Here is a 17,987-nt window from a genome sequence, read left to right on the forward strand (position 1 = left end):
GCAGCCTTCTACCCCCCTGACACAGGCCATGTGAAGATGCACTAACTTAGACCCACTAGCCCAGAGGGACCGTCATTTTAAACCTGAGATTTATCTCTCAGTCAGCCCCAGACATTAGGAGAAAGTTACAAAAACTGGAAGATAACCCTCAAACCCCTCAACGAGAACTTCTAAATCTAGCCTTTAATGTTTTTAATAATTGAGACGAAGAGGCTAAACAGCAAAGAACAGAATTCCAAAAGCTTGCCTCGGCCATCAGAGGCCCCACTAATCAAAGGGGTCAGCAAACCCCTTCAGGGGACAGAAAGGTACCCACCAGAACCAGCAGAGCGAACACAGGGTCCCTGCCTTAAATGCAGTCAGACTGGCCTTTGGGTGAGGCAGTGCCCCAATCCCTGACCACTGCCCTAAGCCATGTCCTCAATGTGGAGTGCCCCACTGGAAGTCGGACTGCGGACAGACTGCGCAGTCGGTCCTCATCCCTCCCTCGGGCCGGTGGAACAGGCAATCCAGGCCTTGAACTGATTGGCCTTGCGGCTGAAGACTGAAGGTGCCCGGGAACAGACGCCCTGACTGTCATCTTGAACTACGAACCTCAGATAACTCTGATGGTAGCGGGTAGGCCAGTTTCATTTTTAATCGATACGGGGGCAATCTACTCTGCCCTCCCTGAGTTCAGGGGACCTCTTTGCTGCTCTGGGGTTTCAGTTGTGCGAATCGATGGCCAAATATCACAATCCAGGGCAACCCGACACTCACTTGTTCTTCAGGCCCTTATATCTGTCTCCACTCTGTTTTAGTGTTACCTGCCCCACTACCTTGTGAGGGTGGGACATTCTATCTAGACTCCTTGCTACTTTAACCTTTGCTCCACCCTCCCCACCAATCCCTCTCATTCTTTACTTTATCTGCTCCAAGAATCTGCTTCCTCTCTTAACATACCCCCCCCCCCTCCGGGGCTCTTGCTTCTGGTGCCAAGCACTTGGATGCCAGGTGGGAGCCGACCCGCTCTGGGGACAGTGCTAGGTGGGGAGTTTGACTGGGGCAGTACCCCTGTCAATCGGTAATGCAGTTGTCCTCAGGCAAGCTCAGGGTGGACAGAAACCTCCCATGGAGCAGAAGGGCAAAAGCTCCCTTGATCTTGATTCTCAGTATGAATACAGACCTACAGACCATGAAAGCAGGCACACGTGTAATATCTCTCATTATAACCTTACAAGGGGAACCTGTAATCTAACTATTCATGATGTGTCTAACCCCTGCAATGGGAGTTTATATGTGCAAGCTCAGAGGGACTTGATGCAATACCAAAAAAATCATACCAGGGAAATTAGTCACTATCCAGGGCGCAGTTCTGCTAGTAGTATAGCCCTCTCCTCCCTCTATCATGGTTTAATCATTCGAGACTTACTGTGGGAACACCTCCCTAGGCCCAAATATGACTGGACTACTTTGTTTACCAGTGGGAATGATGTTTTTAGGTGCACTAAACATTTCTGCCCCCAGGAGAGAAATTGCTATTCAATGCCTAAACCCAGAAAAACAGGGTGGCTTATGGGCAGTAGAATATGTCACCCAGCCAATACCTTAATCCATTCCTTCATCCCTAATTCAACCTCATCAAGTCCTGAGCCCAGAAGCCTTCATAGGGCAAAAAGGGGAGTTGTACTCCTCATAGCAGGAGTCATAGCTGCAATTACCACTGGGGGCCTCGTGGGAGGAATTACTTACAAAAAATTACAGCAAAAAACATATCCACCACCATGGCAAATATAGGTAGAGATACAGGTGAAATTTTCAAACTTTTTATTTAAAAAAAAAATTTTTTTTTTAATCCTCATCCGAGGACATTTTTCCATTTTTTGTACAGACAGAGTGGGAGGGAGAGAGAGGAAGAGAGAGAGAGGGAAACATCAATGTGAAAGGGACACATCGAGTGGCTGCCACCCGCACGACCAACCAGGGCCGGGGACAAACTGCAACCGAGGTACATGCCCTTAGCGGGAACCGAACCCAGGTCTCTCCGGACCGCAGGCGGACGCTCTAACCGCTGAGCCAAACCGGCCAGGGCATATTTTTTAATTTTTATTAATTTATTTTTGTTACAGATGTTTCTCCTTTTCTCCCCCAGACACGCTCCTCCCCACCTCACTCCCCACCCCACCCCATCCCACCCCCAGCATTATTGTCTATGTTCATTGGTTACACATACCTGCATAAGTTCTTTGGTTTATCTCATCCATCCTCCCGCCCCCCTCCTCTGAGGTCTGCCAGTCTGAACTGTACTTCTTTGTATGTCTCTCGGTCTGTTTTGTTCATCAGCTTATTTTGTTCATTATATTCTACAAATAAGTGAGATCGTGTGGTATTTGTCTTTCTCTGATTGTCTTATTTCACTCAAACTTCTTTCAAAATCCCTCAACTTTCTTGCCCACATGGTAATAGATAACTGCATTGCACTAGACTATTTACTGGTCAAAAAAGGTGGTCTATGCATGATAGCAAATATATCTTGCTGTTTCTATGTTAACTCAACCAGCCAGGTTGAGGAGAGGACACAATGAACTCTAGATAATGCCTAATGGCTAAAAGAATTTAGTCAGGATCACCTAGCCCAATCTATCTGGACAAGTATAGAAGCAGCCTTGTCTAAACTAACCTAGCTACTCCCATTCATAGGGCCCCTAGCATTAGCTTATCATTGCTTTTCAGACCCTGCCTCTTGCACCTGTTTTGTACAAAATCAACTGCAAAATTTTAGTCTACCGGATAGTTGGACAATGTGTTCTAGCACAGGTAAAAGGACTCTATGGCCCTATTCCCCAGGAAGTTATCTAACAAATTCTTTTTAGGAGTCCATGACGACCCCACACCTGCAGAAAGTAGACAAAAAGAAACTTCGCCCCTTTTTCCTTTTTATCATCACTATAAGATGGGAATGAAAGGGTTATAATGTTTTAAAGGGTAAAGGTAAAAGCTTGCAAAAGGCGGGAACTGTGAAAAATGTGTTGCTTGCATGACCTTTGCTCAGCTTTCTGTTGAGTATGGATGACAATTATCTGGATTATCCACAAGGCAAAGGATCACCCAGCAGATGCGGGACGAGATTCCAGACCAGTCCGACTGCCAAGTGGACAATGGGCCGGGTAGAGTACGTCAGCAGGAACTGCCAGAAGCTAAAAGTAGAGTATATAACCTACACCCTAACTGTTATTCAAGGCTGAAACCTTTTCGGCTGAGTCCACCTGCACCCAGGTGCATGCAACAAAGCCATTTTGCTCTACATTGGCCTTGCATTGTGGATATGATGTCCCACTGGCTCAGACCTTTTAATATCAAAAAACTCATTACCAAAACCTATGTTAAGAAGGTTTATTCCTGCCCTGGCCAGTTTGGCTTAGCGGTTAGAGCGTCGGCCTGTGGTCCAGAGAGACCCGGGTTTGGTTCCCGCTAAGGGCACGTACCTCAGTTGTGGTTTGTCCCCGGTCCTGGTTGGGTCGTGCGGGTGGCAGCCACTCGATGTGTACCTTTCACATCGATGTTTCTCCCTCTCTCTTTCCCTCCCGCTCTATCTGAACAAAAAATAGAAAAAAAAAAAAATTTCCTCGGGTGAGGATTAAAAAAAAAAGGTTTATTCCTGTTTTCGTCTAGGGGTTTCATGGTTTCATTCCATACATTTAGTCTTTAATCCATTTTGAATTAATCTTTTTTTTAATCCTCACCTGAGGACATTTTTCCAATTTTTGTTCAGACAGACTGAGAGGGACAGAGAGAGAGAATAATTGACGTGAAAGGGACAAATCGAGTGGCTGCTTCCTGCACGACCCAACAAGGGCCAGGGGCAAACTGCAACCAAGGTACGCGCCCTTAGCGGGAACCGAACCCAGGTCTCTCTGGACCACAGGCCAATGCTCTAACCACTTAGCCAAACCAGCCAGGCCTTGAATTAATTTTTGTGTGGGGTAAGCTACTGGTCCAGTTTCATTCTCTTACATGTAAAATATCCAATTATCCCAACACCATTTATTAAAAAGATTCTTTTCTCCATTGAGTATTCTTAGCTCCCTTGTCAAATATTAGTTGACTGGATATGCTTGGGCTTCTTTTGTGGCTCTTGATTCTGTTTCATTGGTCTATTTGTCTGTTTTTACGCCGATACCATACTGTCTTGATGACTACAGCTTTATTGTACAACAAAAATCAGGAAATGTGATGCCTTCTGCTGTGTTTTTATTTCTCAAGATTTCCTTGGCTATGAAGGGTCTTTACTGATTCTGTATACATTTTAGGAGTGTTTTTCCTACTTCTGTAAAAAATGTCCTTGGAATCTTGATAGGGATTGCAGTGAATCTATAGGTGGCTTTTGGTAGTATTGACATTTTAACAATATTAATTCTTCCAATCCATGAACACTGGATACCTGCCATTTATTTGTGTCTTTGATTTCTTTCATCACTGACTTATAGTTTTCAGTATGGAGAGCTTTCATTTCCTTCATTAAACTTATTTCTAGGTATGTTATCATTTTTGATGCTATTGTAAAAAAAAAATTTTTTTCCAAAAAATTCATTTTTAATGTACAGAAACACCACTGATTTTTGTATATTAATTTTGTATCAGGCAACTTTACTGAATTCATTGATTAGATCTAACATTTTTGTTGTTGTTGTCTTTAGGATTTTCTATATATAAAATCATGTCATCTGCAAATAGAGACCATTTTACTCCTTCTTTTTCAATTCTGATGCCTTTTATTTCTTTTTCTCATCTGATTGCTCTAGCTAGAACTTCTAGTACTATGCTGAATAGGAGTGGTGAGTGGGCACAAGCTTTCAACCTTTCAGCATTAAGTATGATGTTAGCTGTGAGCTTGTCCTACATGACCTTTTTTATGTTGAGACATGTTCCTTCTATGCCAAATTTTAAAGTTTTTATCATGAATGGTTGTTGAATTTTATCAAATGCTTTTTCTGCAGCTACCGAGATGACCATATGATTCTTTTCTTATTAATGTGATGTATCACATTGATTTACATATGTTGAAACATCCTCAAATCCAGGAACATATCCAACTTCCTTTTAATGTACTGTTGAATTCTGTTTGCTAGTATTTTATTGAGAATGTTTGCATATACATTTTTTCTTTGTTGTTGTTGTTTTCAGGACAATGCTGGCCTTGTAAGATAAGTTTGGGAGTATTTCCCCTCCTAAATTTTTTGGAAGAGCTTGAGAATGATTGGTTTTAATTATTTTTATTATTTGTTTAATCCTCACCCGAGGACATTTTTTTGCACTTATCTTCAGATAGAGTGGAAGGGAGGGAGGGAGAAAGAGAGAGAAACATTGATGTGAGAGAAACACATCGACTGTTCACGACCCACACGACCCCAACTGGGGCCGGGGACAAACCGCAATCGAGGTACATGCCCTTAGCGGGAACAGAACCCAGGACTCTCTGGTCCATGGGCTAATGCTCTCACTGCTGAGTCAAACTGGCCAGGGTGATTTTAATTCTTTTTTAAATGTTGGGTAAAATTCACCAGTGAAGCCATCTGGTCCTAGGCATTTCTTCATAAGAGATTTGTTTTTTATTATTATTATTACTGATTCAAATCTCCTTACTAGTAATTGGTTTATTCAGATTTTCTATTTCTTCTTGATTCAGTCTTTTTTTTTTTTTTTTTAATGTAAACAACAAACATTTATGTCTCACAGTTCTAGAGGCTGGTAAGTCCAAGATGAAGGCAGGTGCAGATTCAGTATCTATTGAGAACCCTGGCTCATAGACAGCCATCTTCCCTCTGTGTTCTCATATGATAGAGAGGCAAAGAAACTCTCTGGGATCTCTTTTATAAGAGCATTAATCTAATTCATGAGAGTTCCACCCTAATGACCTAAGCATCTCCCAAAGGCCCCATTTCCAAATACATTAGAGGTTAGGCTTCAACATATGAATTCTGGAGGGACATAAACATTCAGTTGATAGCAGTAACCTTTCTCATGAACTTCCTCACAGTCTAACAATTATCTGTATAACATCCCAGGCAGTCTCAATTAATTTACTTAAAGAGGTTACTAGGACCAGGTCATGTACGCTATATGAAATAGTGTGGACTTAACCAGAAGACAAGAGAGAAACAGCAAAAGTTTTCAACAGATGGTTAGCAAGATCCATCTCTTGTTTAAGAAAGGTTATTGAGATAGAAGTGTGCAATGATTCAGTCTTAGGTAAATTATATGTTACCAAGAATTCTTCCATTTCTTCTAGGTTGTCCAGTTTGTTGGCACATAGTTGTTCATGATAGTCTGTTACGATCCTTAACTTCTGTGGTATCTGTTGTATTGCTATGAATTTCCCTCTTAGAACTGCTTTTGCTGCATCCCACGAGTTTTGGTATGTTGTGTTTCTGTTTTCATTTATCTCAAGAAACTTTTATTTCCCCTTTAATTTCTTCTTTGATATGATGGTTGTTCAGTAGAGTGTTGATTAATTTCTATGTGTTCATGAATTTTCCAGTTTTCCTCTTATTATTGATTCATAGTTTCATACCATTGTGGTCAAAAGAGATACTTGCTTAGTATGATTTCAATCTCTTGAGTTTGACTTGTTTAGTGGCCTAACATATAATCTATCCTCATGTGAGTTTGAGAAGAATGTGTATTGTGCTGTTGTTAGACAGAATGTTCTGTATGTATCTGTTAGGTCTGCTGTTTCCTTATTGATTCTATAGATGATTTATCCATTATTGACAGTGGGGTAATAAAGTACCAAACTATTATTCTATTGCTGTTTATTTCTCCATTTAGCTTTTAGTTTTTGCTTTATATATTTAGGTGCTACAATGTTGGGCACATAAATATACAATGACTATATCTTCTTGATGTATTGACCCTTTTGTCATTACAAGATGACCTACTATTTTTGGCTTAAACTCTATTTTATCTGACATACATAAAACCTAAAACAGTTTTTAAAAATGGTAATTTCACCTATCTTGCTAATGTCTCTAAGCAACTAAAACCTTGTGCTAAAAAACAAATGGCTGAGGATGACTCTGCAAAGAAAGAGACACAAAGGCATGGGTTTTTGGCCCTGGCCAGATGGCTCAGTTGGTTGTACACGAAAGGGTTGCGGGTTCGATTCCTGGTCAGGGCACATACCTAGGTTGTGGGTTTGATCTCCAGTCAGGGCATATACTGAAGGCGACTGATTGATGTTTCTCACCTCCCTCACCCCCCCAACCCCATACCTTCAATAAAAACATATCCTCAGTTGAGGATTAAAAAAAGAAGGCATGGGTTTTGGTATGTGCATAAATTCTTTCTTTTGAAGTCCCTAACTCTAGACTTACTAATGATTCTTCCAGAATCATAGTTTAAATAGGTTAAGTGGAATTGCATTAATCTCCTTTGGAATGAATGCATATTAATTCAAAAACACAGTAGACGCCATAAGAGAACACAGACCTAATTTTCTCAACAAGCAGGAGATGACTGTGGATGTCTGAACTCAGAGACATTATTTGTAGTGCCAGAGTTAAAAAGTCTAATAATTTGATGTAAATGATGATGCAGTATATTTTATAAGTAGCATTTCAAGTAAAATAAACAGATCAGTCTTTCCTGGGAATACCTGACACATTATATCTGAATGAAAAAATCAAAATTATAGATCAAGCTTCACAATGCAAAATGCAAGGAGTAGAACTACTTCATATGTTAAAACCTCTATGAATAATTTAGGCAAAAGGTAACAAACCAAAAAATTGCATAATATATCTCATTTCAACCACATTCATTATACCCAATAGATCTGGTGCGTTTTAAACTTGCTCTTAATACATGAAAACTTTATTAAAATACCTCCTTAAAATACTTCAAACTATCTCCTAATATTTAAGTTCTTTTCAAAGCTAATTCCAACAATTTTTAATGTATTACTCAGCCAAACTGACTTAGTGTTATCAATCATCCACTACCAGAGGCTAAATTCCTCTTTGGTCAAGTATTCTTTTTAGTTCAGCTTTGGATTAATAATGGTAATCTCTGACCTCAGGCATACCTGGTATAAACAGTGGCACACACTTCGAAGCTGAGGAGGGAATTCGGAGGAGGAACTGATGATGGCATGGAAGAACTTTTCAGTCATCTGAAGGAGGTTTCGTTGGTTATCCTCAAGGCTCTCTGACTGTTCTAACCTACAATAAAAAAGATAAAATAAATTAAAAACAAACAAAAACACTCCTTAAAAGATACTCCTTAAGAGATATTCACCCAAATACAATGTCTGGACTTCACTGGCATCTTGATTTGAATAAGCCAACTACAAAAAAAAAAATGTTGAAAATTACACATAAAAATTCTTATTATATTCTATGAATTTAGTATATGATTTTTATTTTATTTTATTTTTTATTTATTTTGCCAATCTAGTAGGTAGGAAAGGGCATCTCACGTTTTTAATGTTTATTCCCATGAATTCTGGTAAAGTTAGACATGCTTTGAAATATTCTGTGGCCATTCATGTTTTCCCTATTTTGAACTGCCTTTCATATCCAGTCTGATATTTCTAACTGCTAGGTACCCCTCCCACCAGTACCTAAAATACACTTTGTCCAAAATTAGCTGATTTTTCCTCCCACCCTTCCATTTTACCCTGTGCTCCGTATGTTGTCAATGGCACCATCACTGTCTCAGTCACGTCATTCTGGTGACCTGTAATGTCACCTTTGCCTGTTGTACTCCATTATTTCCACCATTCAATCAGTATTGCTAATGCAATATGACCTCTAAAGTCTTGGTGTTATGACTAAAGACAGAAATTCGGAGGGCAGACTTACTGGGTTTAAATTTCAGCTCGTCCACTAATGATCACTATGGCCTTGGTCAACACACTTAACTTCTCTGGGCCTCAATTTTTTCATCAATAGACAGGAATACTAATCCTACCTATTTATGGGGTTTAAATTTCACCCAATGGCTACCAAATCCACAAAGCTTTACTTGAGCTCCCCAACTGGCATAATCTGACCTCTCAAAACACATCCCCTATGAAACTCACTACTTAATTACTTGTTATATGTCTTATCTCCCCTATTAAACTGCAAACTCCTTGCAGAAAGGAAGTACTCATCTTTGTCCCTTTAAAAATAGCACAGTTGCCCAGCCAGTGTGGCTCAGTGGTTGAGCGTTGACCCTTGCACCAAGAGGTCGCTGGTTCAATTCCTAGACAGGACACATGCCCAGATTGTGGGCCAAATACCCAGTGGGGGACATGCAGGAGGAGGTCAATCGATGTTCTCTCTCATCAATGTTTCTATCTCTCTGTCTCCCTCTCCCTTTCTCTCTCTATAAAAGCAATAAAGAAAAAAAATTTAAAAAAAAACACCATTCATGAAAATGTCTTAAAAACAAAACAAAAAACACCTAGCATAGTTACCAAACAAGTATTGAATAAATACTTGTTTTCAACTTCTTAACTAGTAATTTTTATTTACATACTAATTTACATATTACATAAATGCTTGGGACACTCAAGTCATCACTCCAGAGTCCTACAGGTCACTGTGTGGTACAGCATATGGATACAGTAAGAACTCAGAAATTAACATGGATACAAGGCAGGAAAGATTTAATGGGATAAGGGAGTTCTAAAGGAGAGAGAGAATTTGCATAGGCAGAAAGTAGTAGTAAGGGCATTTCAGAAAGAGAAAGTAGGCAGAGCAGGCACTCAATTCAATCTAATAAACATTTACACACATCAACTATTTGCCATCTTAGTGCCAGTGCAGAGAATTCATTGACCTTTGGCCTTTTCAAAGAGGGGAAAGACATGCACACACTAAGTAATGAGTACAATTCACGGTTAAAGGCAAAATAGCAAACCAAAGATAGATATGATTGCTGGGAAGCCAGAGGCAGAAAATGAACTGTAATATGTGGAGGACTAAAGAGATTGGCCTAAATATAGGGACTATATGCAGGGAGATCAGTTAAAAAGCTACAGTAGCCCTGGCCGGTTTGGCTCAGCAGTTAGAGCGTCGGCCTGCGGTCCGGAGAGACCCGGGTTCGGTTTCCGCTAAGGGCACGTACTTCGGTTGCAGTTTGTCCCCGGCCCTGGTTGGTCGTGCGGGTGGCAGCCACTCGATGTGTCCCTTCACGTCGATGTTTCTCACTCTCTCTCCCTCCCTCTCTATCTGTGCAAAAAAATGTAAAAATATCCTCGGGTGAGGATAAAAAAAAAAAAAAAAAAAAAGGCTACAGTAGTAATTCAAATCTGAGATATGGAGGGCACAGGAGTTTTGCAGTTTATTTAACAAGGCCAGAAGAGATTCCTAGAAACCTCGACAGTTCTTCTCTATTTTGTGGGAACTTTTTCTTAATGAGTCAACATAGCAGCAGATATACTGCAGCCTGTTTCAGGTATCCCTCTAAAACAGTAACATTAAGGTCCTAACTAAAGACAGATAAGAGATGTGGCTTAGAAAAAGCAAGCATAGCATAAATGCTTAAAATTCACTCTTTCAACAAATATTTATGAAATGTCAACTATAAGCCAGATACCATGCTAAATATTCATAATAGAATATAAAGATGTACAAAATGTAAAACAGCCAACAGTCTAGACGAGAAATGAATTTAAAATACATCACCACAAGCAAGCGTTACAATGATGGTGTAGAACACAGAATAAAGATTTGTTTACATGTACTGGGTGAACATGGGCAGCACCTGGTGACAGATAGAAAGCTTCACAGAAATGATGGCTTTTAAATTGTGCCTTGCATTATCCTTTACCCTCTTTTCCTTCAAGTCACTCCTCATTATAGGAGGGGGAGTAAGTTAGAAAACAAGAAAAGAGTCCAGCATGCTCAGCTCAGTACCATCCTCTTCGTTCTAAATATGTTTGTCTGCAGAAACCATGTATTCTGATCTGCTCTCGACTCATGTGGTAAAAAGCTTGTCAGCTCCTTTGAGGAAGTATGTAGTTATCCAGTTGTGCAAGGGATGGAGTAGAAAAGTCTACTTCAAAATGAAGTGTTAGCAAGCATTTTTTTTATTTATTTATTTTATTATTATTTTATTTATTTATTTGTTTTTGTCATAGATGTTTCTCATTTATCCCCCATTGACACCCTCCTCCCCTCCCCTCCCCACCCCATCCCTAGCTTTGTTGTCTATGTTCATTGGCCACGCATACATGCATGTAAGTTCTGTAGTTTATCCCCCCCCCCTCTGAGGCTTGTCAGTCTGTACCACACCTCTATGTCTCTGGGTTTTGTTCAGCAGTTTGTTTAGTTCATTATATTCCACAAATAAGTGAGATCATGTGATATTTGTCTTTCTCTGCTTGGCTTGTTTTGCTTAGCATAATTCTCTCCAGGTCCTTCCATGCCATCTCAAAGGATAAGAGATCTTTCTTTCTTACAGCTGCATAGTATTCCACTGTGTATATGTACCACAGCTTTTTAATCCACTCATCTACTTATGGACACTTGGGCTGTTTCCAGATTTTATTTATTTATTTATTTATTTATTTATTTAATCCTCACCCGAGGACATTTTTCCAATTTTTTGTACAGATAGAGTGGGAGGGAGAGAGAGAGAGAAACATTGATGTGAAAGGGACACATCGAGTGGCTGCCACCCGCACGACCAACCAGGGCCGGGGACAAACTGCAACCGAAGTACGTGCCCTTAGCGGGAACCGAACCCGGGTCTCTTCGGACCGCAGGCCTACGCTCTAACCGCTGAGCCAAACCGGCCAGGGCTGTTTCCAGATTTTAGCTATTGTAAACAGAAGCAAGCATTTTTATCCACAGGATCCAAAGCTGCATTCTCCAATCATTTTTATAAGAAATAAAGGAATAGCCCTGGCCAGTTTGGCTCAGCGGTTAGAGCGTCGACCTGCGGTCCCGAGAGGCCTGGGTTCGGTTCCTGCTAAGGGCATGTACCTCGGTTGCAGTTTGTCCCCGGCCCTGGTTGGTCGTGTGGGTGGCAGCCACTTGATGTGTCCCTTTCACATAGATGTTTCTCTCTCTCTCTCTCTCTCTCTGTTCCTGTCTCTCCCTCCCACTCTACCAGAACAAAAAAGGAAAAATGTCCTCGGGTGAGGATAAAAACAAAAACAAAGAAAAGAAATAAAGGAATAGCTGAGTCCTGCGTGCTTCTCCCCCATCCTTCCTACGTCTACCTTTTGCTTTTGACTTTGGCCAGGGAAGAGGATTATTATTTATTAGGCAACTCCAACCCTAACAAACCCCATGTGTCAAACCACTTTAAAAATATATAATATGTGCATATTTCATTGGAGCTAATGTACAGAGAACACGAAAGAATGACAAGAAGTGGTGGTGGATTATAGTCAGACAACTCTGTACTTTTTGGGGCAGTCAGTGGGGATCAATTCATAGTTTCTAAGAAATAAAGTGACAAGAAGATTTGGATTTCAAAATAATTCCTACAGAAAATAACCTGAAAATGGGAAGAAAAAAAAAATGGGACAATAATTAGGGAGATATGGCAAAAGTCCATGGGATCGATATGGTCCTGACTAAATAAACTATGATACTGCCAAACTATGAAATAATATATAGCAGTTAAAAAGGATGATATACACAGAGAAAGATCTAAGACATAAGGTTAACTTAAAAAGATTAAGTTGCAAAACCATTTATCAATATGTTACCATTTATATTAGGCACTACATTATAATACATAGTTTCTACAACTACATACACATGCAAATGCACTGAAAAAGGACAGAAGAACAGACTAAAGTTGTAACAGTGCTAAATCTCTAGAGATGGTAGTCAAAGACACCTTTAATGATAACTAATTGTTTTTAAGAAAAGTGTATTTGCATGTAACTTTTATAATTAAAGACTAGAAATTGTGAGGACAAGGCTCTACCACTGAAGAGTGTTTCACTGAGGCCCTACCGATTGCAGTGGTAGTGAAAAAATAAAGAGCAGTTGTAGGTGAAAGGATGACAAACCTGGTAGGATCCACTTCAAAGCTAACATGCTGCCAATCAGAGGATGTGATCACAATTCGTAATAAAGGATCCAGGAGTTTTTGTAGGTAGTTAGCACCATATACCTAACGAAATACACAAGCAGGAATTTATTATGCCTGATCCAAGTGCCTTGCATCAAAGAAGACATTCTGCTCTGTACATTCTGTACATAATCATCGTTTGGCATACTCCACACAAAAGCAGATAAATGGATACAAACCTTGAAACAGAAGGTCATTATTTTACTAGCTAAGCTGTTGCCTCGGAAGAGAGTCTGCATGGAGTCTGCCAATTCTACTTCCTTAGAAAACATGTTCCAGAGTAGTTGGTAGAGTAAATGCCGAGAATCAAACAGAGTCACTAAAACTCGAGCTAATTCATCCTGAGAACAAAACAAATTGTATTAGTGGGAACAACCCCATTTTTTCTTAAGCAGGAAACTGAAATGCAGGTCCAAAATTGACAACCATGTGCTGAATCGAGGCAAACGATGACTGATTAATTTTTCCCCTGGGATATATCTGTGTACATGTGTCTACAATAGATGGCTATTCCTATATACCTACAATAGCTGTTAATTCTAAGGATTAACTGATGAAAGGTAAAAGATGCCTAAGCTTTACTAGAAGACAGAAAAAAAAAAATCCAGATTCAGCTTAAATTGCAAATGAATAAGTAAAAATAGAAGATGATGACAAAGAGTTTAGTTTGATATGCACAGATCATTTTCTCAGAAAACAAGTGAGCAGGAATAAGACTTTGGTGACCACAAGAGTTCTACTCTTGCCCAGCTGGTGTGGCTCAGAGGATTGGGCATTGAACTGAGAGGTCCTGGTTTGATTACCAGTCAGGGCACATGCCCGGGTTGAGGGCTCGATCCCTATTAGGGGGTGTGCAGGAGGCAACCGATCGATGTTTCTGTCTCACATCGATGTTTCTCTCTTTCTCTCCCTTCCTCTCTCTCTCTAAAAAATCAATAAAAACATTTTTTAAAAAAAGAAAAAAGAAAAGAGGTCTACTCTCTCCTCATATGGTCAGGGAAACTCAGTGAAATCTGAACATATGTCAGGCTGAGAAACAACAAAAATGAAAAGACTACAGGATTTGCAGGAAGTCGGGAAATAGACCTGGTGCATCCAGAACCAAGAGATTAGCAAGATTTATGTACAATGAGAGTGGGCAGCTAATTCCCATCTAGTACCCAAATGATAACACTCCTGATTTCCCATGGTAAAGTATTGTTGGGTACATTCAAGAAAAATGATGTGACAGTAAATCACTGTTTAACCACACATTCTGGGATAAGATCTAGAGAAAACAGGGACAAAGTTTCTGCTCTTATGGAGCTCACAGTCTGGTAGAATTAAAGTAAGTACTCAAATAAACACGTTAATTTCACATAGTGAATATATGCTGCAAAGAAAATATAATAAGGTAAGGTGACAGAATAACTGTGGGTGTGGTTTTGATTGATGGTCAGAAAAGACCTCACTAAGAAAGTGCATCTGAACGGACACTCGAAGAACAAGAAGTAGACCACCCAGGAGATCAGGGAAGAGCAGTCCAGGTGGCAGAGGCAGCAGCAGCAGCAGCAGAGTGCTCTAGGGTGGAAATAACCCCAACATGTTTCAAGGCCAGTGTGGTCTACATTTGGTGAACAAAAAAGAAAATGACAGATGATGACGTCAGAGACGAGGGAGGGCCAGGTTGGGTAGAGCCTTATAGGCCAGAGTTTGAGTTTTACTTCTAAGTATGAGAAGTAAGATCCTACAGCTTTTAAGCAGAAATAAATTTACAGGCAAAGATAGGATACCTTATTAGTTATAATTTACTAAACTGAAATCATTTCTGGTACAATATAATCTAAATATATCTCTTCCCAAATTTCTAACATATATTATTAAGAATGGCATGGTTTTAGAAAAATTTTTATTAAGAGGTCAAATAGCCATATTATATCTTCAGTGTTTAAAACACGCAATATCAGAATTTCAAATGCAAATAAGAGTGCATACATTTTTTTCAAAAAATTGTACAATGTGCCCTGGCCGGTTTGGCTCAGCAGTTGGAGTGTCGACCCATGGACTAAAGAGTCTTGGGTTCGATTCCAGTCAAGGGCATGTATCTCAGTTGCAGCTCAGTTCCTGGGCACTAGTGGGGGTCATGCAGGAGGCAACCAGTCGATGTGTCTCTCTCATGTCAATGTTTCTCTCTCCCTCCCTCCCTCCCACCCACCCCACCCCATTTTATCTGAAGATAAATGGAAAAATGTCCTCGGGTGAGGATTTTTTAAAAAAATTGTACAATGCAATGTAGAAAAAGAACAGTGAATTGGAGATAGCAAATAGGTATTAGCTTTGAATTCCAGTTCTAGCATTACTAACAACTAAATACAAGATTTAACACTTTTATCTTATTTATTATATGAAGTCACCAGACAAGAGCAGTGGTTTCAATTTTCTTTTCATCAGTGTTTACATGGACTTTTTCAGGGGGACAGGTAAGGAGTTTGACATTTACTGTAAGTGTAAGGAATAAGGTCCTCATACTTAAGGTAAGAGACCTAGTGAGGACTAGCAGCTCCAACCACTTCCCCGCAGCTGAAAATCACTCACATATCTGAAGTTTCTTCCAGCTCTAAAGAGTTAGCAACTGATTCAATGAACTTTCACTGAACAAATGAATTCTGAACCATCTGCTTCATGGCAGGCACTTTTCTTCCCCACTTTCAAAGAACTTACCCACTGAGAACAAGGAACCACATTGGCCAGAGCCATAGCTATAGGGAGCTCTCCCTGATCCCCCATCATCGTGACCAGCTCCACCAGTCTCTCAAACCGATCTGCCAACACCGTTTCTGCAAGTGTGTCAAATTCTGTGCCTTGTTGGAGGATTTTTGTCAGAACTTCCATAAATGTAGCTCTTGTCTGGAGATCTTTGTGATAACCTAAACCTGATATGGACAGATAAATGCAAATTTATTAACATGACCTTATCGAAGTAATTTTACTGGTCTTATATGCCAATTCTCTAAGTTTTAAATTTCTATATGAAGCTCTCATTTTAGCTCACCTATGGAGTGCATGAGGCCACTGTCCACATTAGCATTGAGTAAGTTTGACATCGCAAGGACTGTACAGTGCCTCAGTGATGCCAGCCTCCGAGACATGCCACGTTTCCTGCCACCTGTTTGTGCATTTTCATCTTCAACTTCACTACAGTCATTCAAAAGGTTCATAAACAATGTGAAATACCTGAGAAACAAAAAGACTTACCTTTATACAGTGAAGGACACATCAACCAGAAAACTAACCAGACATTCTGAAATCATCACAGGTGTATTACATGAGTGGGTCTTGGGTATCTGCTTCTCTCCAGTCTTGGGGTAATCAGCCAGTGTGGCTCATTATGGAGTGTGCTCTGCTGAATATCATTTTACCCTGACAAAGCCCAGTATATATTTCATAACACAGACACCAAGTAAACACACCACTTTTAATGTTTAGTACATAAAAATAGTGGTCCAAAGAGGTGATCTGAGTTATATTGCCTGAATAAGATGATCTGGGTTTTATTGCCAATAAAAATTCACTGATCAGATAATTTTCTTTAAAAACCACAAAACACAGTTGTTTTCCTATCCCACTCCTGTCGCAGGGAATATTGCTTCATCATGTGTTCTAGTTTATGAGACAGCAGTCAATGGCCATAACACCAAAGCAATGATGTTCTAAATATAATCATTTATCACTTTGATTATACTTTCTTTGGTTGGTTGTGTGGGACTTTGTTTTTTGCTTCGTGTTTTTGGTAACTGAAATTTACTTAAGAAATAACTGTGATTTGGCTTCCATTAATTCCACACCATCTCCTTCCTCAGGCTGTAGCGGAAGACCAGCCAGGAGTGAAACCACTGCTTCCATGCTTGCCTGGTCCAAATCTCTGAAGAAAAAAATATTTAAAGACCATAATAAATTTTTCAGGTTCTTCCACTCCACCATCCCCTCAAATAAACTTCTTCCTAATAGACACAAACTTTAGGAACTACCTATTTCATTAAACAAATTATTAGGACAACCTAAATAATCTGAGTTAATATGCAGATCCCAGAATGCAAAAACATTTCAAGTGTAGGAGAGGATGATAATAACATTCTACAAAGTAATCTTGGCAAAATAATGACCTTAGGTCAAAAGAAAGTGCTACCAAAACAAGCCCGGTCAAAGAAATAAATGTAAATGGTTATTACTCAGTTCACGGTGTTCAATTATTTTCTAATATGTGGCAATAAGTATCATTAGAGCAAACTTAATTGCTTTTTGAAACAATTCAAAATAATTAAGTCCCTCAAACAATGCATTTATATATCTAATCATAAAATATAAGGCTTATATATTTTATTTTCTAATAACTATATACTATCCTTCCTAAATAGACAACACTAACTTTCCAAACATAACTCTCACTTTTTTTACTGTAAGTCTTTCAGTTAAAGAAAAAAAAAAATGTATGTAATTCAAATGCAAAAGCTTAATATCCAGAAAAACAATTTAAATAAACAAAAAATATATGTATAATAGCTATAATGAAGTAGTACTAATGCCTAGAGTAAACCTTCTGATATTTAAAGGTATCTTTTTTACCTTGTAAGACATTTTACATCATCATCTGCTGCTTGATTTGATGTTCCCATAACCCAGTCTGTCAAATATTCTACCATCTTATTCCTATAGAATGATAGAAAAAAAAAATAGCAAACAATTTTTGAAAAGTCACACATATATAACTTTTTAAATAATGCACACAATCACCCAGGCAACATGACAATTTCCTAAAAGAGATATTGCTATCACAAATCTAACAAAAGAGACCAAACACAGGCAACTTGCATAATGACCCTCCATGTGAGCCCTTAGTTATGTATCAGTTTGGAAATAGAATCAAATTCTTAGCTCAAGGATAGTATAAT

At 39.4% G+C, this 17,987-nt stretch overlaps 1 protein-coding gene across 5 annotated transcripts in view; it reads right to left on the reverse strand.

Annotated features, from left to right (window-relative positions):
• NF1 (neurofibromin 1) overlaps positions 1-17,987 on the reverse strand; it is a 268,601-nt gene that overhangs the window by 136,696 nt on the left and 113,918 nt on the right. For all 5 annotated transcript variants that reach the window (XM_036268575.1, XM_036268573.1, XM_036268574.1 and 2 more), the window contains exons 24-30: positions 17,662-17,745; positions 16,844-16,960; positions 16,091-16,272; positions 15,760-15,971; positions 13,239-13,400; positions 12,998-13,101; positions 8,063-8,198 (exon numbers count right to left, since the gene is read on the reverse strand). In XM_036268575.1, the coding sequence (XP_036124468.1) occupies positions 8,063-8,198; positions 12,998-13,101; positions 13,239-13,400; positions 15,760-15,971; positions 16,091-16,272; positions 16,844-16,960; positions 17,662-17,745 (997 nt within the window). The remainder of the gene's footprint in view (positions 1-8,062; positions 8,199-12,997; positions 13,102-13,238; positions 13,401-15,759; positions 15,972-16,090; positions 16,273-16,843; positions 16,961-17,661; positions 17,746-17,987) is intronic.

Source organism: Molossus molossus, unplaced genomic scaffold (genome assembly GCF_014108415.1).
Source record: "Molossus molossus isolate mMolMol1 unplaced genomic scaffold, mMolMol1.p scaffold_m16_p_19, whole genome shotgun sequence".
Lineage (NCBI taxonomy): Eukaryota > Metazoa > Chordata > Mammalia > Chiroptera > Molossidae > Molossus > Molossus molossus.